The sequence below is a fragment of the Lissotriton vulgaris genome, chromosome 10 (genome assembly GCF_964263255.1).
Source record: "Lissotriton vulgaris chromosome 10, aLisVul1.2, whole genome shotgun sequence".
NCBI lineage: Eukaryota > Metazoa > Chordata > Amphibia > Caudata > Salamandridae > Lissotriton > Lissotriton vulgaris.
This window is the reverse complement of record NC_141698.1, coordinates 1,104,943,108-1,104,968,534: the sequence shown is the minus strand read 5'-3', so window position 1 is coordinate 1,104,968,534 and position 25,427 is coordinate 1,104,943,108. Positions and strand designations below refer to the sequence as shown.

Here is a 25,427-nt window from a genome sequence, read left to right as displayed (position 1 = left end):
CCAGCAAAGAGTAATCGGATGAAAAAGTAACTTACCTCCCATAACAATCATTCTTGTGGATACTACCTGCAGCTCCGAGGAGTGGTCTGACCCCTTTAATATGAATCGAGGTTACTTTTTGCACTGTATTCCTGACAGGTTTGTCAGTTATGTGTTTTATTCTAAGGAAGTGGAATACAAGAACAGGGAACATCAGAGCTCCATTATTTCACACATGGGGACGGTACAAGAACGAAGTCAGAGGGCCAGTGCCACCTACCCCAGCAGGAGAGCTGTATCATCTTTCCAGCTCATGTCTGGTGGTTGGAGGAGAGATAAGGAATCTGCAGTAGCCACCTGTGATCGGTAACAAAGGTAACTAACTCATTCTTCTCTAGGTTCTGCCAGTTGTGGTACATTTATTTTGTTTGGAAAAAATGTTTTTGGATTCAGTTATGTTCATTGTTATCAACTTATGGCACTGTCATTCACAATTTGTTTACATTAACCAATTAAAATATTATAAACATTTTTTAAAACAAAGATGCTCATGAAATAATGCCAAATGTATACATACCTTGCTGCATGCTAAATGCAATGCAGTATTTTTACTATTATCTTGTAATGTCAGATCAGCCTTTGCACTGCTCACCAGAACCTCTGTAAATCAGATAAATTGCAATTAATCTGTGGCCTGACCAGTATATGCTTGTGGCTCACCTTTTCTTAGATGAGGCCTATTGATATTCATGAAAACTCAGTGGAAAGTAAAATAAGCATGAAACAGTGAAAGAAAAATCAAAAACACACTAAAATGTAATGCACAACCAAGTCATGCAGAAAAAAGATTAAAATTGAAAAAATAAAACAGGCAACATAACATGATTTAAAAAGGATTACAAACAAGGGTAGCAAAGCTCTTTAAGAGCCGCAATTATTGTGAACATCAAATAAACCAAAGGACATTCAAGGGAACTGCATCTCATCAACCACATCGAAAGCAAGCAAAGCCTGACAAGGCCAGTGTAGGATTGTTCACGGAGGCTTTGGAAGTATACATGGGATCACTGGTTCTCTGGCAGATGGGATGTGTAAGCACGGCTGCTGTCCTGGCATTGAGAGAGGGACATTGAATGCTTCACAGTTTAGCCAAACAAGCATCACAAGCTCAGCCGCTTGTGCTCCTAGGCTTGTTGGAAGTTAAGGCTGCTGTACTCGACAGCCTCAAGGCGGCACCCTGCTCGCTCATACTGGTAATGTGAAAGCAGAATTGTGTATTAGGAAAGTAGTCGTTTGTTTAGGAAAGGTTCAATTGTGGAAGCCTGATAAATGATACCAAGTGTACCCACTTGGTATTATTAGTTTTGGCACTAGAGGTAGCACCAACGAAAAATATTTGTTAAACATGGCCACATTTGATTCCATAACCAATATTACAGATAACAGGGCAGAAACACATGTATACACAGATGCTCAAGCAACCGATATTTACGCCTTGATAGATGAAGTTAAATTAATTGACACACATGGGGGATCCACAATGCAACAATTAAAACAATTAGAATACCTCACAAGACGTCAAGTCAATCAAAGGTTACATGCTTCTACGCTGGTACAATACCACAGAGCACAGCGCATACCTAGAGGTTTAAGATTGGCAATTCGTCCAATGTTGTTCAGATTCCACTTGAATGCCAAATTTATGAACAAATGGTTTGCGATTTTAAATAAATGTTCTCTAGATTTGATTTTATTGATAGTTGAAGAATTATCTAAAACTATACGGGAACTAGAAGAAGAAATCTTTAATCTAAAGAAGGATTTAGAACGCCAATTGGAGACATCAACTTGGAGTGCGACATTGGAAGAAATGAATGCCAGACTCGATAAATACAGCAAGGAGTTACAAGAAGGGAAAATCAGAAAGTATCGCAGAGATACAGTGGACTATAAACTCAACGAAGTCTACACTTGGGCTGAGATTTATGCCAGGAAAAGATTCACTCAAAACAAAAAAACCACATCATCATCAGAGGAAAGTGTAGCGACGGAGTTAGATACATCGATGACAAGGCCACCACCAACTAAAACCACGGCACCGTCAACTCAGCCGGGAACTGCCCAACCATCAATAAACATCAGGGATACGACAGCAACAACATCGTCAACCACATCCTCTTTTTTGTTACAGGCCACAGATCTACAACAAACACCTTCGAGTCTTCCACAAGTACATATAAGTCCACCGAGAACCACAGGCCCAGAAACTTCAAAACCAGGAGAGGACAAGGGAGGAAAACAATTAAGAAGCGGGAAAAATCTGGGTTAATTATAAACATCTCATCATACCCGTTCACTCCAGAACAACTAGGAATTCTAAATAAAGGAAGAACATTTGTGCCAACGGCAACGACTACAAAATTAGACACAGACACTTCTCTGTTTAAATTCATGCGGAAATTAAGACTCAAACATTATTTTACAAATGTAGTTCAAGACGTTGCAAAAGAACGATCAGAACTAAGTGAGAGACTAAAACCCAAAAGTAAGTTCTTACCACCAAGTTCGCACAAAACATTGGATATGTTTGAAAATCTTGTGAAGCATGATTGTGCTAAACTCAACTACAAAGAAAGACCAGCATCCAATGTGACGAAGCATGAAATACGATTGATACAAGCTATCTCCAACAACAAAGAGCTAACCCTCAAGCCTGCTAAGGGAGGAGCATGGGTAGCCATGGACACTCAGTATTATGAGAATAAAGTCAATGAGCATGTATTTGATAGCAACACATACATAGCACTTTATGGAGATCCAACCCAGAAATTACAAAGGATATTGCAAGATATCTTAACAAAAGCAGAAGAGCAAGGAACCATAGACACCAATTTAAAAATGGTGTTAACATCACAAAACCCGAGAAGACCAAGGATTTATATGACTCCTAAAATACATAAGGATCCAGTTGATCCGCCTTTCAGACCAATAGTATCGGCTTGCAACTCCATCTTCGAACCATTGGGGAAATATCTGGATTATTTTTTGCAGCAATTTGTTCAAAGTTGGTGCACATATGTAAAAGATACCACAGATTTTCTGACAAAACTACGAACAATTGAATACTTGGTCTAAGAAGAGTGGTTATTATGCACCATCGATGTAACAGCTCTATATACGTCCATAGCACACACACAAGGAATGGATGCGGTAGAATGGGCACTTTTGAAAATGGAGACTTCACATGATCAAAACATCTTTTTGTTACAGCTCTTGTTTTTCTGTTTACACAACAGTTACTTTCAGTGGAAAGACGATTTCTTTGGACAACTGACAGGAACCTCTATGGGTTTTTCTGGGGCGCCTGCCTATGCTAACATTTATATGTCGAAATTTGAGTACGACTACATTCTCACACAAAAGGAATGGACGCAAGGCTTAGCACAATACTGTCGATATATCGACGACATTTTTTTGATATGGACTCGTCCTAAGGAAAGGTTGATCCAACTCATTGAGGAACTTAACAACAGAGACCCCAGAATAAAATTCACTTTTCTTATCCATGAAGATGAAATTCACTATCTGGATGTACTCATCAGGAAAGTTAAAAACAAATTGAGCACTGAAGTTTTTACCAAACCAACTGATCGGAACAGCACACTGATGCACTCAAGTTTTCACCCGAGGAGCCTTGTGGAAAATCTTCCATACTCACAATTCACTAGGATCAAAAGGATATGTTCGGATCCGAGAGTTGCAGAACGAAAAATTGAAGAATTTAAGGAGAAATTTGCAAATAGGGGTTATCCGGAAACCCTATTACAGAAGAACATGGCCAGAATACAAGTGAAAGAGAGGGATGAACTGTTTGAAAAGACAACAAAGAAAATCTCCAACACCCCAACTTTTGTCTCTAGATTTTCCAATAAATCCAGTCAAATAAAGAAAATCATAAAGAAAAGATGGGAATTGCTAGTCAATGAACCTGAGTTCAATGGCGTTTTTCAAGAACCACCAACTTTTGCATACACCAGGGCCAGAAATTTGCAAGAACTTATACAGACTGGAGCAAGCAAAGTTAAAAACATTGAATACAAAGGGACTCAAAAATGTCATAATTGCATACATTGCAATAATATAATTATCGGCAAAATTCTCACACATCCCAATACTGGTGCTAAGATCAAACTACGTCATACATCTGACTGTAACACAAGCAACTTAATCTATTGTTTAAAATGCCCATGCGGCAAAGCCTATGTAGGCAAAACTGAGAGGAAATTTAAACTTAGGTTAACAGAACATAAAAGCACCATAAGATTAAAAAACACAACATCAAGTGTAGCGAGTCATTGGACAGAAAAGAACCACACCATAGCGCAACTAAGGGCACAAATAGTAGAGGTGGTTTCCAAAATAGATGGCATTGACAACACTCAAAAACTTTTGCAGCGAGAAGTGTTCTGGATAGAGTTTCTACAAACTATGCAGCCCAGAGGTCTTAATGATAAGATAGATATGAGTTGCTTCTTGTGAATCAACATATAGCAAGGAGTATGGGAGCGGGAGCGCTTATGTAAAAGATAGACGTACATAGCGCAATGACAGCATTGAAAGCACTACTGCATTATTTCTATCTAATCGATTAGCAAGAGTACAAATGAAATATGATACAACAAGAGATTGTGAATTGATTGTATTTAGTCTAAACTTTTGAGCTAGACAGAATTTATTTTGTGAGTAAATGATAAACTGCTATATGATATAATATGTACATTGGCTATTTAAATCATCTAGAGACTGTCCTATTATAAACAAGTGTATTATATTTGTTAGGTCAGATTTAATGTGTACATAGGGGGTAACATGTCAATGATGTTGATATAAGGTGGAGTATGGTATAAGAGCAGTGTACATAGTAGGATGATGATTACATTTGTATAACTTAGGCCTCTAAAAGGTATGACAATCTTTCATACAAATTGCACATCACATGTGACTTGCGCAGCCTGCACTTAGTTCAAGCGGTAGCAACGTTTAAATATTAATTCCCACCTTGCATTAGTATATCTACAAAGGGTTTACATAGGTTCCACTTGAGGAAACTACATATCCCATAATTCCACAAGTCACATGACAAACCGGCATGATAGATATGGGTCCACTAGTTTGGCGCGCTAATCACTAGAACGCCAGTCACTTCGAAAATTTTGCATTTAGCGGATTCTACCCGCCGTTCGTAAAAGATCCGAAGTAAGTAGAAGGAGCCGCCACACGTTACTATATTCAGCAGTTTAAATACATAAAGAGCCATTCACAGCGGCATTTGTTTATTTTTTCGCTCAGCGCGTCATGTGAGACGAACCCGTTCCAAGGTGAAAGAGTCGATTATCCATCAAACAGACGGTTCCCTTAAGGACGTAGGAAAACACACGGCTGACAGTTTGTTCAGCGTTTCCACGAGTAAGTCCTCGTAACTCTGGAGTTAGGTTGAGTGATTAATAGATAAAGGTATATTTGGCAAGTAACACGATCATTTATCTGCCTCATTTCAGCACGTGTAGATATAGTCCGAGTCGACCATCAATTAGAGAGACAGTCCCCCACAGGACTACGGAATACATACGGCTGACACTTTACTCTGTGTCTATTTGAGTAAGTGCCAGTTACTTTGCAGTCAGGTATAAAAATTGACATTTAATATTATACTTGGCGGGTAAAATGATTATCTATTTGTCCGATTTCAGCACGCGTATACATAGAGAACTGAATACAAGCCTGCTTTTATGTTCCTCAGTGCGGAAATATTATTAACATACGACAGCAATCAAGTAAGTGCATTTAGCACGTGATTGATGATTACATTTTCCATCTGACTATGGTAGTGACCACAGTTTTGTGTTCATCGTATTATAATGGTAGAAGTAGGAACTGACAACAGGGTTGGTTCACTGAACTTGTTATTATGATCGCTTAATGAGCCACAGCGCTTCCACTAGAGTAAGTAATCTATTGAGAGCGACGTCAATACCATAGCAAGTATGGAACAATAAAGCACGTATGATGTTTAACTATCTCAACATATCTGAGGTTATATAACTAAGAAAGGTTTTGTTTACCGTGCTAATGTCAGTACATATTCATAGGCATATTATGCAGGGAATCAGAGTGAAATGAGCAAACAGCATATCATTATTTTGATTTTGTACATAGCTGTAAAATGACTGTTTACTATGGGTTTGAAAATATCTGGCAAAACAATGTTTTATATTTTCATGTAAGTGTGGCATAGGACAGTTGTGAATAGTGCACATGTCAATGTTCTTTGTGGTATGAGGTACAGACAGACTGTCAATGGTGATATCTATGTATATATCAGTAGCAGCAGTGAAGTTTATATATATGCATTGTTAGATCCCTAGATAATTCATCAGTTGGAAATATCATTGGTTGCAATATGCGTTCAGTAATTTTAATTTCTTAATTTACAGAATACAGCCCCTGAGGAAGGAACCTTGGTTCCGAAATGCATTGGGCCATCAATTAACCGTGGTGCATTGGTTAAATAATCATGTTAAACCATTCAATGATATAATGTATTTGATTGTAAATAATATTGAAATCTGGAATATATTGTAATTGTATGTGGAACTACTGAGAATCAGTATGAATACAAGTTACATATTCAAATTGTGTTAAAAAAAGAAATGAAGTAAATAACAATACACACAAAAGTGATGTTTGTGATATATATAGTTTAAGTTTTGGATATTGGAATTTACTGAGAGTGAATAACTGTGAACAGATTGTTCACTAGGAACAGTGCACACTTGAGCAGGTTCATCCTGTTCTGAGTTTCATTAGCCTGATAAATGATCCACATCTTGGAATCCTTTCAGGATGAAGGGTGCCAAATAGGGTCAAGGCAAGGTGGAGGAATCTTACAAATCATATGGTGAAAATCTCGACACCAGTGGCCCTTTTGGCTCAAATCTTAATCGGAGGTGTAAGAGGAGTACATGATTGTGTTGCAAAGGGAGCACTGCCCTCTCCTCCACTTCATCATATGTGTAACGTAGGAAGACAGGGACTAAATGCTCCTCTAGCTCTCCAGCATTGGATCTTTTACTTAATGCACATGCTTGAATCACTCCCCGTGGTCAGCCTGGGAATCCCTGGAACATTAAAATAGCAGTGTACAGTGTAGAATATACATAACAAGCAGTATAGGCCTGAAACATGGGATGTTTATGAACGCTTATTCGAAAGAACCCAAACTTCAGCCATGCATACACGTTAAGTCTATCTCAGTCCATTGAGCCCTTATGATAGCCTCTTTTCAATGTTTGTAACTCTGCCAAGGGACCATCACATTAACACAGTTTGATATCCCTTAGAGCGTTTTGATCCACTCCATGCCTTATTTTGCACCCACTCCACCTTACACATTTCAGGGACTCACAAATACCTGCCCCATTAGACTACAAACTAAAAAGAGCTCAGATAAAGGGCACCAAGCAATAATCACTAGGATCCCTGGGGATTCTCCAGCCAAGCTTCTTTCCTTTTCTTCTCCTACAGGAACAGTACCTTCTTGATATAGTGATTTAGTCTTAAGAGCTTGGGTTATGGGCCTTCATTAGCTTCCTGTCCCCTCCTTGTGTATATCTGAAAGTAATGAAGAGACCTGCTACAGTTCTAGTTGTGATACCTTGTCTGGAAAAGAAATACAGAGCCCCGGATTCAACCCCGGCTAGTCTCACCGGTCATGCTAGATCAGATTCAGTAATTGCTGCAGGGGCTCAGAGGGAGACCAAGACCTCAATAATGCCATCTTCTCGTCCAGCAGACAAGGATAGCAAACATATTGATAATCTGGGTCGGAGAATTTAATCTATGGCAGCAACCTCAATTAAGACAGCCAATGCCCTGGCGATTCTAGGTAGTTAGGATTGTCAGATGTGGCAAGACACTGCTCCATTACTGGATCTTATCCCGGAGGATAATAGGGAAACAGTGAGAGCCATCCTAAAGGAAGGAGAACTAACGCACAAGTTACTTACCTTCAGTAACGATATACCTGTAAGAAACAGTAGTTAGTGTTAGATTCCTTACCTTAGAATATCCCCAACCGTCAGACTGGATCCGGAAAGTTTTGCGTAGCAGTACCCTTGCGCGTCGGTAGGTGTCGTCTGCGGCTCCGCGTCAGTCGTCGTGATCGCCGGGATGACGTCATCGGGAGTACTTAGACGCCGCCCTCGCGCGCCGACGTTGGTTCTTGTACATAGCTTTCCGCTCCAAGAACGCAGAGCCATGCCAGAGACCGACACTGGTGCCATGAAACTAGGACCCTGAAAGGGAGATACCTTAACCCTAGATATCGGTTAGCAGAACGGGGAGGATGGCTGGGGAGGTAAGGAATCTAACACAAACTACTGCTTCTTACAGATATATCGTTACAGAAGGTAACTTGTGCATCTGAAAGAAACAGGTTAGTGTTAGATTCCTTATCTTAGAATAGATTCCCCAGCAATACCAACCCCGGTGGTGGGTCTGCAAACCAAGTTCACACCAGAAACTCCTGGAGAACAGAACGGCCGAAAAAGCCATCTCTCCGGACTTGGCAGTAGTGCTTAGTTAACGTGTGCAGCGAGGCCCACGTAGTCCTGCAAGGGGACTCCCCGACCCAGGGCAGTAGTAGCCGCCGTGGCCCGAGTGGAATGGGCTCGCAGCCCAACAGGAGGCTCCTTTTTCGCCAAGGATTAACAGACCTTGATGCACAACACGACCCATCGAGAGATGGTCCGCTTGTGCACCGCCCGTCCCTTCTTAGCGCCCACATAACCAACAAAGAGCTGGTCGTCCACCCGGAAATGGGTGTGCGGTCTAGATAGAACGAGAGCGCACATTTTTGGTCCAGACGATGGAGCCTCTCTTCCTCCTTTGGAGGATGCGGAAAGAAGGCGGGCAAGGTGTTGGACTGCCAGATATGAAAGGCTGTAACCAGGAGAGCAGGACGAGTTCTCAAGACAACTTTGTCTGGATGGACAGAGAGGAAAGGAGGCTTAGAAGATAGAGCCTGGAGCTCACTCACTCTCCTGGCAGAGGTGATGGCAACCAGGAATGCAGTCTTAAGACTCAGAAAACGAAGAGGGCAATTGTGAAGTGGCTCGAAAAGAGCGCACGTCAAATAGGTTAAAACAAGGTTCAAGTCCCACTGAGGCATCACGAAAGGAACAGAAGGAAACATATGTGTGATGCCCTTAAGAAATCTATTTACAACAGGGGACTTGAAAAGAGAAGGCTGATCAGGAAGCCTCAAGAAGGCTGAAATGGCAGAGAGGTAGCCTTTGACAGTGCCCATATTAGAGCCCTGCTGGGCAAGAGAAAGAGGAAAGAGGAGAACCTCTGAAAGGGGGGCAGAGAGTGGATCCACAGCCTTTGCTGTGCACCATGCCACAAATTTGTTCCACCTGCAGGCGTATACCAATTTTGTGGAGGGACGCCTCGCTGCCAGAATCACATCACAGACTTCAGGAGGCAAGCCAAATAGCCTCAACTGTCGCCACTCAAACTCCACGCATGGAGGTGGAGACTGGACAGGCTCGGGTGGAGGACCGTCCCCTGCTGCTGCGACAGAAGGTCCTCCTAAAGAGGCAGACTAATCGGGGGATCAACTGCCCTGCTGAGTAGCTCGGGATGCCAGTATCTTCGTGCCCAGTCCGGAGCCAAAAGGATGACTTGGGCCCGGTCGCGCCTGATCTTCTTCAGCACTCTGGGCAGTAGTGGTATAGGCCGAAAGGCGTACAATAGACCGCAGCTCCACTCGCGACGAAAGGCGTCTCCGAGCGAGTGCTGCCTTGGAAAATCCAAAGCGCATAACTGATGATATTGCGCGTTCTCTTCTGTGGCGAATAGAACTAACCAAGGCACTCCCCACTGCAGAGAGAGACCTTGCGCCACGTCCGAGTTCAGACGCCATTCGTGATCCATCATGCACCGGCGGTTGAGTTTGTCCGCCCTGGCGTTCAGAGAACCTGCTAGGTATTGAACCACCAGGGTGACGCCCTGGTGTTCCAGCCACTGCCAGAGGCGCAGAGCATCCTGGCAAAGGGTCCACGACCCCACCCCGCCCTTTTTGTTGCAGTACCACATGGTGGTGGTGTTGTCCGTGAACACCTGCACAACACTTCCCCGGACAGAGGGAAGAAATGCCTTCAGTGCAAGCTGGATCGCCTGCAGCTCCAGAAGGTTGATATGGAGCCGGGTCTCCGCCGGAGACCAGAGGCCTCTGATCTCCGCCTCTCCCATGTGGCCCCCCCATCCCAGGAGGGACGCATCTGTCACCACTGCGTGCTCTGGTTGGGGTAGGGAGAGGGATCTGCCGCTGACCCAATCGCAGTCCGTGAGCCACCACTGCAACTGCCTCGCAGTGCCCTCCAAGATCCGAACGTGGTCGGACAAGTTGCCCTGATGCTGGGCCCACTGAAACTTCAGGTCCCACTGCAGAGCCCGCATCCGCCACCTGGCGTGATGCACCAGAAGGATGCAGGAGGCCATCAGCCCCAGAAGCTGCAGTGTCAACCTGACCGAGACTCGGGATAATGGCTGAAAGATCGGAATCAGAGCCTGAATATCCCGAACCCGCTGTTCGGGAGGATAAACCCGAAACTGCGCTGAATCCGGAATCGCTCTGATGAAGACGATCTTCTGAGAGGGGCACATGTGTGACTTGGGCACATTGATGGAGAACCCCAGCAGGTGCAGGAGGTCGGCCGTAGTCTGGAGGTGGGAGAAGACTGTCTGGGGCGAGCCCGCCTTCAACAACCAGTCGTCGAGATAGGGGAAGACTGGAACCCCTGATCTGCGCAGATGAGCTGCGACCACCGCCATCACTTTAGTGAACACCCGAGGGGCGCTGGTAAGGCCGAAGGGGAACACGGTAAACTGAAAGTGCTCGTGGCCTACCGTGAACTGCAGGTAACGCCTGTGGGCCGGCAGGACGGGGATATGGAAATATGCGTCCTGCAAGTCCACCGCTACCATCCAGTCTCCAGGGTCTAGGGCAGCTAAAACCTGAGCCAAAGTCAGCATCTTGAACTTCTCCTTCCGGAGGAAGCCGTTGACGTTCCGGAGGTCCAATTTAGGGCGCAGGCCTCCTTTGCCCTTCTTGGGTACCATAAAGTAGTGGGAGTAGCAACCACGTCCCACTTCTGGCAAAGGAACGCGCTTGATGGCCCCCTTGGCCAAGAGGGCCATAACTTCCTCCTGCAGAAGTTTCAAGTGAAGCCCCTGACATGCGGTGGCACTGCAGTGGCATGGCTGGAGGGATCGCCTCGAAGTGGAGGGAGTATCCCCTTCGGACGATTTGCAGCACCCACCTGTCCGACGTGATGGTACGCCAGTGGAGGAGGTGATGGCGGACCCTGCACCCCACTGGCGTTTATGGGTCTGAAAGCTCGGACTAGGAAGGCTTTGAGGCAGATGCTGCGGGAGCAGGTGTGGACTGACCCCGCCATTGTCCCCCGGCACCACCACTGCGGTTACAACGTCCGCGGCCGCGTTGAGGCTGTTTCTGCGGCCTGTGGCTGGTTGGACGTGTGGGGGTGCCCCTCCCGTGGCCACAAAAGGGGCGAAAAGCAGAAGTTTGCTGACGCTGGCCCGACAGGCCCAAGGACTTGGCCATAGCCCTGGAGTCCTTAAAACGCTCTAGCGCATCATCTGCTTTGTCGCCAAAGAGGCGAAAACCATCAAAGGGCATATCCATGAGCGTGGACTGGACATCCCCCGAAAAGTTAGCAGACCTCAGCCAGGCGTGGCGGCGAACCGCCACCGCCGTTGCAATCGCCCTTCCCAGCGAGTCCGTGGTATCAAGTCCACACCGTATGGAATAGAGTGCTGCATCCCGCCCTTACACTAGGGCGTGGGTAAGCTTTGCCTGGATCTCCACCGGGCACTGCGGTAGCACATCCGCAACCGTATCTCACAGAGAGTGGGTCTAACGGCCCAAAAGGCAGGCGGTGTTACCAGACCGCAGCCCCAAACTCAGTGAGGAGAACAGTTTCTTCCCAAACTGATCGTACCTTTTGAATTCCCAATCCGGAGGAGCGGTCGGGAATGCTGTCTTAGATGTAGAGGCCTGGATAACCAGACTCTAGGGGGTGGGGGTGGATGGACAGAAAGCAGGGGTCGCCCGGAGCCGGGCGGTCACGTCGGGCCACGTTCCGATCCACAGGGAGGCCTGTAGAGGGCTTGGACCAGGTGCCTATCAGAACATCTGTAAGGGCTTTGTTAAACAGCAGTAGAGGCTACGAGGAGCTTGCCTGCGGTTTGAGCACCTCAGTGAGGAGACTAGTGCTCACGGCCGCGACAGGGAGCTCAAGAGCCAAGACCTTGGCTGCCCTGGTCAACACCACACTATAAGCAGCACCCTCCTTCGAAGCCACGGAGGGAGGAGAGATTAATCCAGTGTCAGGCAAAGTATTTAGACCACTAGCCTCCCCAGCTCATCTGCCCAGTCCTAGCTCAACTGGCACTGCTGTGCCAGAGAATCCTCAGACCCCTCTCAATCCTCCCCTTCATCCGTGCCTGAAAATCAGGCAAAAATGATGGAGCCGGGTCATAGGTGAATTGCTCACCCATCGAAGTCGGAGACAGCGCTGAGCGGCGCCGTACCGGCGTTGAACCCGGAATGGGGCTGAACCCGGGGACGGCGTTGTCCTAAGACAGCGCCGGGAGCGACAACATGGGGGTCGGTGCCAGCGGAGGAGTCGTGAGGTTGACTGGCGACGGCCCGGATCCAGGCCTGGATCTTGTGGGGCCCTGCGGCGTCAGGACCGAAGTCTACGACGGCGCCGGGGCCCAAGCACCCGACAGCGCCGGAGCAACCGGTCCGCTAGGGCCCCCAGTCGGGATTGGGCGCCCGAAGGCAATCCGGTAATCCTTGACGGAAGGAAGTGAGTCCTCATGGGAAAGAGGAAATCACAAATCTTCTCCGGCGTCGCCCGCAGGCCAAGGACCGGAGGGTATGGGCCTGGAGGCGGCGCCTGCGCAACCGCGTGGGCGGTGTCGCCCGAGCCCTCAGTTGCGTAGCGCGAGGCGAGTCCGAAGAGCGATGACCCCTCTTGGACTTTTTCTTAGAGTGCCTCGACTTACCGGAGGACTTGGAGCCCGACGAGTGATGGTGATGACTCGACGAGCGACTACTGCGGCTCCGCGACCGGTCCCTCCACTTCCTCCTCGCCCGGGACCTTGAGCGGCGCGGAACCGACTGCCGGAGCTCGAGCAGCTTGTGGGACCGTTCCCGTCTATCCTTCGAGGTCAAGGCCCGGCAGTCGGGGCACAACTTGTCATCATGGTCTGCCCTGAGGCAGTAAGGGCACCGACGGTGGGGGTCGGTCACCGACATCAAGCAGTGACAGGCCTCACAAGGCTTGAAGCCAGGCATCCCTATCGGCACCAGGAGTCGATGTCGACTCGAAAAGATGATCAAAAAGTTGGTCAAAAAGTGACCAGAGTACTTCTCTTCCTGGATCTGCGCTTGCTGGCGCGGAAAAAAGAAGAACTGAAGTCAGCGCGCGAGGGTGGCGTCTAAGTACTCAGACGACGTCATCCCGGCGATCATGACGCCGGACATGGAGCTGCAGACGACGCCTAAAGACCCGCAAGGGTACAGCTACGCAAAACTTTCCGGATCCAGTCTGACGCCTGGGGATATTCTAAGGTAAGGAATCTAACACTAACCTGTTCCTTTCAGATCTCTGCTTTCATTATTGATGCAGTGATCAATGCTTCCAAAACAGGTTTTCGCCAATTGGCAGGCGGGACTGTACTAAGGCAATGCTGGTTAAAATTCACCGTTTTCCGTCCTATTGTCCAATGTAAAATCTTATACATGCCTTTTGATGGGCTAACAGTTTGGTGAACATGTTGATGAAGCTCTGGCAAGGCCATTAAACCGACAATGATAGAGCAAAGACGTTAGGGCTGTTGCAGTAGCGCAGATTTGGGACATCTACTTTTTTGTGGTTCACGGAGATCACAAAAATTCAGAGCAGGATTCTACCAGTATGGAGGTCAAGGACTCCCTTATTATCCTCAAATACAATGTAGGGAGCTGGTTTGGTATATGGTATACCACTAGGCGGTCAGACCGTGTGCAGAGTCTAGAAATTCCCCAAAAGTGTACGGGGCTCACTGAAACCCAACCGGGGGGAGGCTGCTTCTCATGGGCCTGGTTGCCTGCCAGGCTCTGCTCCTGACTCGTCAATGTTGGGGCCTCGGGTGTGAGGGTCTCTGTGGTGGGCTATGCACCCGGTTTCCTTTCCGGCCACCTGTTTGCTGGGCTGCGGGCTTGTGCTTATGCTTATGCTTTCCACCTCATATTTACTTTTCTGTGTGTGGGAGTGCGGTGCCTCCCTCCCGTGGGCTGGGGATGTGTCTGGTTGCTAGGGAGCTGGTTTGGCAACTGCTTGTCTGTTGCTTTTCGCTCCTGCTTCTCCATGGGTCTTGGGCTCTCCATTGTGGCTGGTGTGCGGCCTGTTATGAGCCTGTTATTCTTAAATCCTTCTTTCTTAATTATCACCAACAGAAAGATCTCTTATTCCAGAAAAATACTCTGTCAGACCCCCTTCATTGCCCATTTACACCTGTTTATAATAACCCTCCATGTTCAATTGTTTTGTAATCTGCGATCTTTCCTGTTTTTACCCATACTTGATGTAGATTTTGCATTAATGTCTTTCCTTCCATCCTAATGTAAAGCACTCTGATATCCTTCGGGATCTTGTTCGCGCTATATAAAACTTGTAAATAAATTACATTCTCTACACATGGTTAGAGGTCTCATTCTATATAGACAAAACAAAGGACAATTACAAATCATACCAGCTAATTATATCATTTCCACAAAGAAAAGGCCAGGCCCTGTCCAAACAAGGGATAGTACATCGGCTGTGAGCTAGTATTGCTTTCTCTTATGACAAAGTCTATCGTCCTCTCCAGGGAAAAGTGAGTGCGCAGTCCACCATGTGCAAGGCTTCAACTGAAGCTCTCTGCTGAGGTGTGTAGGAAAGTGCCTCTTTTTGCATGGTTGCCCCCACTTTTTTGCCAAACTGCTGATGTACTTTGAGTATGCCCTGGGTTCCTGCCAACCAGGTACCAGGGCCTATGTTCTTTCCCCCCCCCCCCTGCAGGCTGCGTGTCTTGGTACAGAAAAAAGTGAAGACTCGACATGGCACACATCCCTGTGTGCCATGCCCCCAATCCACTTCCCTGGCATAGAAAAGCCACCATTCTAGCTGGGTGCACTATACCAGTGGTGAGGGTACGCCAATTCGTAAACCCTATAAGTGCAGTAATGCCATAAAGAGTATATGGTGCTGGGATTTTTTTCATTACGAACTCCACAGCACCATAATAGCTTTACTAAAAACTGGGAGATTTGGTATCAAACTTCTCAGCACATTAAACCCACACTGATGCCAGTATGGGATTTAATGAAAAATGCACTCAGAGGGCATCTTAGAGATGCCCTCTGAAAAGCGACTTAACTCTAGTGTCCTGGCTGAGTGGCTGCTCGTCAGCTGCAAATACCAGACATGTTTCTGGACCCCTGGGTCGAGAGCCTAACGCTCTTGGGGTCCGGATACAAAGCCCATCTTAGGACGAGGTGCTAAGCCTCCTCACCGAGGATGGGCAGGGTCCACGAAGGGAAAGCTTCAAAGGCTTGCTGCCTTTGTGAGCTGCCCCAGCCCTTTGTAGCTCCCAGCAACTGGTCCCCAACCGGTTCTGCCCTCCACTTTGGGCAGGAGAATCAGCAGAAAAACCAAGTTAGGAGGAGAGGTGTGCCTGTTTTTGCCAACCTCACCTCTCAGGTGGGGGAGGCGATGTGAAGCACAACTCAGTTCCCACCATCTTGCAGATGGGGGGACCCAGCCAACCAGAGTGAGGCTTATGCCCCCTTCCCACTGTAGGGTGGCATAAAAGGGGGTGTACCCACCCCAAGGAAGAGACCCCTTGGTACCTACCTGAACCTACATGTAACACCCCTAAATTTAGTATTTAGGAGCAACCCTGAACCTTGCATCCTCAGACAAAGAAACCAGAAGGACTAAAGAGGAAGGAAAAGGACACCAACTGATTTGGCCCCAGTCCTACCGGCCTATCCCGTCCTCGACCGACTACAGCGAAATCCTGGTGTGTCCTGCAACCAGCAGCCCACAAGAACCCAGAGGACTTGCCCTGCCTTCCCAAACTAGACTGTCTCCCATGAGCACCAGATTTGCTCACCAACAGACTCTGGCAAAATCCGCAAGTCTGTACTATGCTGCACCATACGCCTATAGCCCGAGTGGCCCAACACCACGAGGAGTTCTCTCCAGCGATCCTGACCTGGGTGATCCCTGACCTGCCTCCAGTCTCCAATCGACACCTGCAGCCCTTTTCTGGAGGATCCCACTGACCGCGACTGGAGCTGGTAAGAGAAACCGGATGCCAAAAGACAACCCTGCACCCTTCGTCCCATGGCCTTTGGTGGCCCAACCCATGGTATCCTGACATCCCATCTTACCTCTACAACTGGTGGTCACCAGTATTTGTTGCAACCAGAGAATCCCAATTGAAATAAACAGGGCACCCGATGCCACCCTGTGCTGCTGTTGGTTCATCTTGTGTGCAAAACCAGACCCCCCCCCCCCGCCCCCCCTTGCCCTGAGCCTAACACCAGGAGCTTTGCTCCCACATCCTTGTGACCTGCTCGTGAGCAGCCACCAACCGGAGGCCCCCTATCCCTCATTGGATAACATTGGGGCTCCGCACTCTACACCCGTCCGCCCTAGTGCCGCTGAGGGTGCTTGAGAGTGCATCCTTGACCCTGGGAGAACCCTTGGTCCAACCCCAGAAAACCAACTCCTAAACCTAAGTACTTACTGTTAAGTCGATAACATTGTTTTCTCCTATAGGACTGCATTGAACTGCTTTCTTGTAAAAATATTCTAAGTGTGGAGTTGGTTTGTATGAAACCCTAAGAAACTGCAAATGCACAAAAACCTATTTACTTACGTTTCTTCTAGAAAAAGTCACAGTGTGATATCTAGGCATATCACACTGAATAGAAAAAGTAATCTAAAAAGTAACTTACAAAGTAATCTGGAAGTAACTGAAAAGTAATTCAAACTGGTTTACAACCAAATGACTTCCCTGTAACCAATCCAATTGCATTTAACTGCATACAAACTGTACTTTACAGCATTATTGTTGCACAGTACAATTACACTTACCTGTACCAGGCCTGGCTTGGTTCTAAGAAATAAAAGACAACTAAATATTATTATACAAACAAATTGGTCGGAGTAGGTCTTTGAGTGTGTGACATCATTCCTTGTCGGAGTGTGTACAATAAATGCTTAACACTACCCTCTGATAAAGCCTTACTGCTCGACCAACCTACTACAAATAGAGAGTAAGGTATTCTCTACTTTTACCTCTGCCTACCTTTGGGGTTCCACTGGACTCTGTGCACACTATACCTCACTTTGGTATAGTGTATAGAGAGCCAGCTTCCTACAAGGTGCCTTTGAGAGACATCTGCTGTGCAGCCACCTGGAGGAGAAGAAATATGTCCACGAAGCATTAATGGCTACAGGAGAATGCAGAAGTTAACAGTAGGCAAGCAGACCTGAGAAACTGGTTTCATTAAAGGTCAGTCTGCTTTGTTGTATTTCATAATGTGTACAGCTTGCTATTCTGATTAAAACATGTGAATATATAAAAAGATCCAATGTTGGGAGTAGAAATTAGTTACTTGCCTCTAACTCCAGTTCGCCAACATTGGTATTTTTTTTATATATTCACTGGCAACCCCTCCTCCCCATTCAGAAGCTCGGGAAGAGAGGGGTGGGGGCTAGGGGAGGATGGGGGATCCTCAAGCATCCAACTCATTGACTGAATTTTGGGTTCTTTCGAATGAGGTGGATGTATTACTAAACATACTATGTTTTAGGACTATGGCCATCTTACATTATATATTGTTTGTTATATATAATTTACACTGTGTACTGCTATCTAATCATTTAATGTAATGTACCAGGGATTCACAGCCTGATGACCGGAATGATCCAAGCATTTGAATATATAAAAAATAACAATGTTTGGAGAACTGGAGTTACAGGTAAGTAACTAATTTCCTATATCACATGCTTAGGGTAAACCCTCCACTATGTACATCACACCTTTAGTGAAGTACAACAACCATACAGCCTTTCACACACTGTCCTGTGACAGAGTCTACCCTGCTAGTCAATACTCTTCATAGCCAGATTTAAAAAGTGGAGTTGGTGCTCTCCAGTGCAAGGGTAATAAGTGGTGCTTAGGGCATGTGGAGGGAGGAGTGGGATGAGGTGGAAGCAGAAAAGGAGGAGAATGAGTTTGGAGCACTTTGGATACAGGGGTTAGGGGAAGGTAAGAGGAACACTTCGATTCTTCCTAAAAAACAAAATTAGTTATCAAGATGTATGTTTCAAAATTTCAAAATCATTACATTCTTCACACTAGAAATGATGTCTTTCTAAAATATAAATATAAAAAACTCTTTACCAACAGCATTGGTTTGCCCGTTTTCTGCAGCCATCATCAATGGTGTTCTCCCTGTGGCATCCGTAGCGTTCACTTGTGCATTGTGGCTCAGCAATAGCTGCAAACACTCCACGTGATCCGTGAACGCAGAGGCATGCAGGGGTGTCCTGGGGCAGGAGAGAACAGTTATTCAGGAAGACAACCTACAGGTGTCAGTGCAAAGGTCTACTGTGGCACAGAGCTGGAAAAAGACAGGTTCTAAGATCCTTTCTTGTATCCTTAGGTGAATTAGAGGTTACTGAATTCTAGTGCCCTTAAGAGTCTCTTCAGAAACTTGACTCTCAAGGTAGGAGCAGCCAAGGTTTACTTCAGAAGGTGGAGGGGTTAAGAGACTCAGAATGCGGTTTGATATCACACAACACTCCATAACTTCAAAGTTTTGTCAAAGCATTACCTTATACAAAGCAACATGCTTCAATAGGTGGTAAGAAAATTAAAATTGCCATAAAGAAAACCAGAAGGCCCTCCCACCTACAGAGCCCAATTCACAACCCTAAACATCTTCAAAGCTTCCCGGTACAAGTTTCAAGTTAACACTGATCCCCAAGGTGAATGTTATCTACAGAATGATTCAGGTCAACTAAGGTTTCTTCGAAGCATTTGGGTCTCTTAGTAAAAGATCAGGGTGACTGATGGATTGCCTACAACCATACTGGTACTCCGGCTTTACTTTTATTCATGCGCATGTGGTGCTCTAAATAAATGTTGTCACTGCTAAAAACAGTCTAAGTCTTTGGAATAAACATATGCTCCACTGCAAAAACCCACCACCCAAACATCAAGATCAAGAAGTCTACCAACAGGGAAAAGTTTGGGATCTCTTCATTGGTGTAGGGTGACAAGTGAACCCGCTACTGTTAAAAACGGCTAGTATTTTTCCACCTCTTCCACAGGAGGATGCCATGTGGGATAGAGTATAGATTTGCTGCAGAAGAACATAAACTATTTTATGTGTACATTAAACTTCTCCTTGAGCTCAGTTCACCGACGAACTCAAGAGCTCCAAGAAGAACTGCCGAGCCCTCGAGAAAGTCTGGAAAAGGGAACCGACACCGGACAACAGGACCTCCTACAAACTTGCCACCCGGAAACACCACCAGCTGATCCGCGCCGCCAAGAAAACAGCATTCAAGGACCGGTTGGACAACAATGCACACAACTGCAAGGAGCTCTTCAACATCGTGAAAGAGCTTTCCAACCCCAGCGCAGGAAACAACGACATCACCCCATCGCAAGACCTCTGCAACTCCCCCGCCTCATACTTCCACAACAAGATCACGGACATACACAGCAGTTTCAACAACCAACCAACGCACACCACGACCGACCAGCCACCCCCCCCCCACCACCACCCTCCACGCCTGGACCCCGATCAACACCGAAGACACCATCCGCACGATGAACTCCATCCACTCCGGATCACCGACCGACCCCTGCCCTCACCACGTCTTCAACAAGGCCGACGCTGTCATCGCACCCCACCTGCGAGACATCATCAACACCTCCTTCGACACCGCCATCTTCCCTGAAAGCTGGAAACACGCCGAACTCAGCGCTCTACTCAAGAAACCAACAGCGGACCCCACCGACCTCAAGAATTACCGCCCCATCTCGCTTCTCCCGTTTCCAGCCAAAGTCATCGAGAAGACCGTCAACAAGCAGATGGCCGCCTTCCTCGAGACGAACGGATCCCTCGACCCCTCACAGTCCGGCTTCCGAGCCAAACACAGCACCGAGACCGCCCTCATCGCTGCCACCGATGACATCCGAGCCCTGATGGACAATGGAGAAACAGCGGCCCTCATCCTCCTAGACCTCTCCGCGGCATTCAACACGGTCTGCCACCGCACCCTAGTACGGCGCCTCAGCAACATCGGAATCCAGGACAAGGCGCTGGAATGGATCATCTCCTTCCTCGACGGAAGAACACAGAGAGTCCGCCTACCACCGTACAAGTCAGAGGCCTCCGAAGTCATCTGCGGCGTCCCCCAAGGATCATCCCTGAGCCCCACCCTCTTCAACGTCTACATGAGCCCCCTCGCGGCCATCGTACGCAAACACCACCTCAGCATAATCTCCTACGCCGACGACACCCAGCTGATCCTCTCCCTGACCAACGACCCTGCCGCCGCCAGAGCCAACCTGCACGAAGGGATGAAAGAGGTAGCCGAGTGGATGACGACCAGCCGCCTGAAACTGAACTCGGACAAGACGGAGGTCCTCATCCTGGGCTCCTCACCCTCCGCCTGGGACGACTCCTGGTGGCCTCCCGCCCTGGGCACCGCACCCAAACCGACAGACCATGCACGAAACCTGGGCTTCATCCTGGACTCCTCCCTCTCCATGACCAGGCAAGTCAACAGCGTCTCCTCGGCGTGCTTCAACATCCTACGCATGCTACGGAAGATCTTCTGGTGGATCCCCACAGAGACCAGGAAGACCGTCACCCAGGCCCTCGTCACCAGCCGACTGGACTACGGCAACGCCCTCTACGCTGGGACCACCGCCAAGCTCCAGAAGAGACTCCAGCGGATCCAAAACGCCTCAGCCAGACTCATCCTCGACATCCCACGATCCAGCCACATCTCCGGACATCTGAGAGACCTTCACTGGCTCCCCGTCAACAAAAGAATCACCTTCCGCCTCCTCACCCACGCACACAAAGCCCTACACGACCAAGGCCCGAGCTACCTCAACAGCCGAGTCAACTTCTACGCTCCCAAACGCCACCTCCGATCAGCCAACCACGCCCTCGCCGCCGTCCCCCGCATCCGAAGAGCGACTACAGGAGGAAGGTCCTTCTCCTACCTGGCCGCCAAGACCTGGAACTCCCTCCCGTCCGACCTGCGCCTGACCCAAGACCACCTCTCCTTCAGGAAGAAGCTGAAGACCTGGCTGTTCGAGCAGTAGCGGCACCCCCCCCCCAGCGCCTTGAGACCCTACGGGTATGTAGCGCGCTTTATAAGTGTCACTGATTGATTGATTGATTGAGTAGGTAAGGGAGGGCTAAGATTCAATTCCTGTGAAGAGGATACACACATCTACCTTCAAGTAATTGGCTCAAAAGTTAAGATTTACAGAGGTTGCCGTCCTCTTGAGCAAGACTGCATGCTGCAAAGGAGACTAGAGGGTTTTCAGTCAACTGAATGGGGCCATTACGTTCTTCCATATTTAACAAGTTTACTGTTCTCATGATAACATGCTTATAACTAATTTCCTCTAAGTTGCAAGATAAACACAAATTGAAGTTAACCCAAGATATCTGCCACTCAACTCCACTCCACTCCACTCGTAATTTATACCAGTTTCACAGTACATGAGACATGCTTGTTCCTATATAAAGCATTCCACATCATAAACATTGGAGATGCAACATTCGTAATACAAGTGTACTCCTATATTCTGCCACTGACAGAAGAAATGAGTTACTCACCTTTACAAGCTTGATCATTCCCCCCTCGTAAGGCTAGGAATTCCCGGGAACTTTAAATAGCAGTAAGCATTGTTAAGATGGCCACTGGCCTCAACCAGTTTGTTTACTTGTCCATTCACCTCATTTGAAACTCCCCCAAACTTCAGAAGAGTATTGAAAAGTTCTCCAACTCCACCTAGAAGCCACTGTAGCTCAGAATTCATAGCACAAAAGAAACATACCTATATATTTTTACACATTTCCATCTATGTCTATCTACATATATCTATAGCAGTCCCTGTATATCTCTATTTTAAGGGTGCAAGCCTAGTTACTTTAGGGCACAAGTGTATAGTTACTAGAGAACCATAAGTGGAGAATTTCAGCTTTTTCTTGAGTTTAAAATGTTACGTTGTCACTGAAATTTTCAGCCAACTATAATGTTACTTTAACCTTTTTTCAGTGAACTTTTCAGTTTTTTAATGTAAACTAAGACAAATACAGTTCACAACTAGAATATCACTTTAATCTTTGATTTTTTTCCAGTGAATGTCTACGTTTTAAAAAAAAGTAATATTTTATTACCATATGTAAAGCCAACTTCATGCCGCGCACAGTTGGCTTCAGGGCAGTCCAAACCCATTCGGAAAGCCAACACCCCTCCTCTCAAAGCACACAGCCTTTGGAACCTGGCGTGGAGTCGGCCACAGGGCCAGGCCTGTGGCTAGGGCTTGTATCTGACCCCTCGCATGCAACCAATGCTTCACAAGCAACCAACCGCACCCACTGCCTTCTCGCATGCGCAACATGCGGTTAGGCTTGTACGGCCTGGGCTCACCAAGGAAGAATTAATAAATTTGTCAGAGTAATACCACCAAAATAGAAAACGTGGGCCTACTGACTATCAAGGGGCTGAGCATATCAATATATATATATGCGTATTAAAATGTTTTAATAAAAAAAATGAAGTACGAGTCTTTTAATATGTTTTAATGATTGCATTTTATGGGCTGAATAATGGTAAGACTCAGGCTTTTTATTTAAAAAAATAAATAAAAACTTGCCTGCGTGGTGGTGTACCAGCCTCTTCTAGGGGCACCGCAAGCAGGAAAATATGGCATTTTAAAGCACCAGGGCACTATGAGGCGCTCCTTCTTAGAAGCAGTGAATAATAAAGGAGTGGTGCCTGCTGCTCATTTAAAAATAAATTATTATAGGTGTCCCAGTGGCCACCCAGGACACCTAGATCCTTCATTTGGTGAGGCTGTGAGGGGAGCCCCAGGACCCCCACGGCCCACCTGCAGCACCCATTGCAGGCCGTGTTCTTTATGGGGATGGGGCATGTGGCCTCTGTTCCGTGCCACCTAGGGCCCTCTGAAGACCCCAACACCTTTTTGTTTTTTTAAAGGGAGGAGCGCATGTAAACTGTGAGCCAACAGTGGCACTGGGGTTCATATCCCACCGAGCCTTAGGTGGGTGCCCCAGTGTCCACCTGGGACATCCCAAAGACACTATGTTGGGGGTAGGAGGAGGAGCTTGAGGGCCCCCCATGCATCCATTATGGGTGTATTGGGTGGCAGCATTGCTCCTGCGTGGCTGGAGCAGGTGTTTTTGCATGCGCCTGCCTGTCGAAAGGAACCAGAGTATTCCAGCCCACAAGATGGCAGCAGGGAAACAAATGTGTTCTCCTGCCCGGTATGAGCAGACAAGACCTTGCTGGCAAAGAAACTGAGTTAGTAGTGGGCTCCCTGTTCACAGTCAGTGAGCTGGCCCTGGAGGATGGGGTACCCAGGGCCTTTTAAGGCATGGGGAGGGGCTTGCATGCCTCCCTTCCCCTTAAAAAATATGGCCCTGGGGAATGGGGTCCCGGAGCCTGTCAAGAGTTGGGTACGGGGCAATGCACACCCACCCGTCAATTTTAAGTTGGCCCCTTTAATGTACGCACAACCCCAGGGAATGGGATCCCAAAGACTCCAAGGTGAGCGTAACAAGGGTTTGTGGGGGGGAAAAATCAAAAATATTTTTTGGGCCGTGGGTGGGAGTGTGTTCAAGGGGGCAGGGTATCCCCTACCCTGCCCCTTAATATATTTATATTTTTAAACTTCTTTAAGGGACAGATCACTAAGAACTTGACTCGTGATGGTCACTGCAATATTTGCTTAGGCCGTGACCACCCAATAAGAGAGCTGCCTACCACGGAATCTTCACTCCTGTGGGACACAGATGAACTAAGGGGAAAAAAAGCCCCCTTGGCCAATCAGAACGCTCTTTTCTTTTTGTTTTTTAAATCAACACTCACAAGAGTCCCTTGAACCCAATATTCCATTTATACAAATATTTTTCTATCCTAATTGCTCCTCAACTACTGAGAACAAGCCTGCCAAATTTGGTGTAGTATGGTTCAGCCATTTGAGCTGTAACGCTTTTCAACAAAGTCTATGCATCAGGAAATGTGGTTATCTGGGACTCCTCTTTTCCTCCGCCCCCACTTCACGGATGACACAAAAGGAAGGAGCTGAGATGGATGAACTTTATTTTGGAAGTGAACGTCAAATGGCGCCAAAGTTATTAGCAAACCATTGAAGATGCCAAAAACCGCTCTACCATTGGAAATGCCAACCTAATTATAACTCCCCACTGGCGAATACCAATACATACTCCATCTGTATCTCTCTATCGACATATCTAGGTATACCTATTCTGCTCTCTAACTATAGCTCTATCTCTCTCCCCCGCCCCCTCCCCACTAGCCCCCACCTCTGCCCTACCCCCCGCCTCTGCCCTGCCCCCGCCTCTCCCCTACCCACCGCCTCTCCCCTGCCTCTCTAGCCCTCTGCCCTGCCCCTTGCCTCTCCCCTGCCCCCGCCTCTCCCCTGCCCCCGCCTCTCTAGCCCTCTGCCTCTCCCCTGCCCCCTGCCTCTCTAGCCCTCTGCCTCTCCCCTGCCCCGCCTCTCCCCTGCCCCCCGCCTCTCCCCTGCCCCGCCTCTCCCCTGCCCCCCGCCTCTCTAGCCCTCTGCCTCTCCCCTGCCCCCCACCTCTCCCCTGCCCCCGCCTCTCTAGCCCTCTGCCTCTCCCCCGCCTCTGCCCTGCCCCCACCTCTGCCCTGCCCCCACCTCTGCCCTGCCCCCACCTCTTCCCTGCCTCCCGCCTCTCCCCTGCCCCCGCCTCTCCCCTGCCACCGCCTCTCCCCTGCCACCGCCTCTCCCCTGCCACCGCCTCTCCCCTGCCCCCTACCTCTCTAGCCCTCTGCCTCTATCTATATACATACACGCCTTTGAGAGGAGGAAAGGCTGCATGGGAACTATATGAAAGATACTAGTGCTACAGAACTGGAGTTACAGGGGAGTACATAATTTTGTCTCCTGCACTGGATCTTTTTGTACATGTGCACGCTTGAATC

At 47.6% G+C, this 25,427-nt stretch overlaps 1 protein-coding gene across 4 annotated transcripts in view; it reads right to left on the bottom strand.

The window, feature by feature from the left end:
* The window catches only part of ANKRD28 (ankyrin repeat domain 28), a 730,284-nt gene that overhangs the window by 53,768 nt on the left and 651,089 nt on the right, over positions 1-25,427 (bottom strand). For all 4 annotated transcript variants that reach the window (XM_086942193.1, XM_086942192.1, XM_086942190.1 and 1 more), the window contains exons 24-25: positions 18,577-18,722; positions 557-639 (exon numbers count right to left, since the gene is read on the bottom strand). In XM_086942193.1, the coding sequence (XP_086798319.1) occupies positions 557-639; positions 18,577-18,722 (229 nt within the window). The remainder of the gene's footprint in view (positions 1-556; positions 640-18,576; positions 18,723-25,427) is intronic.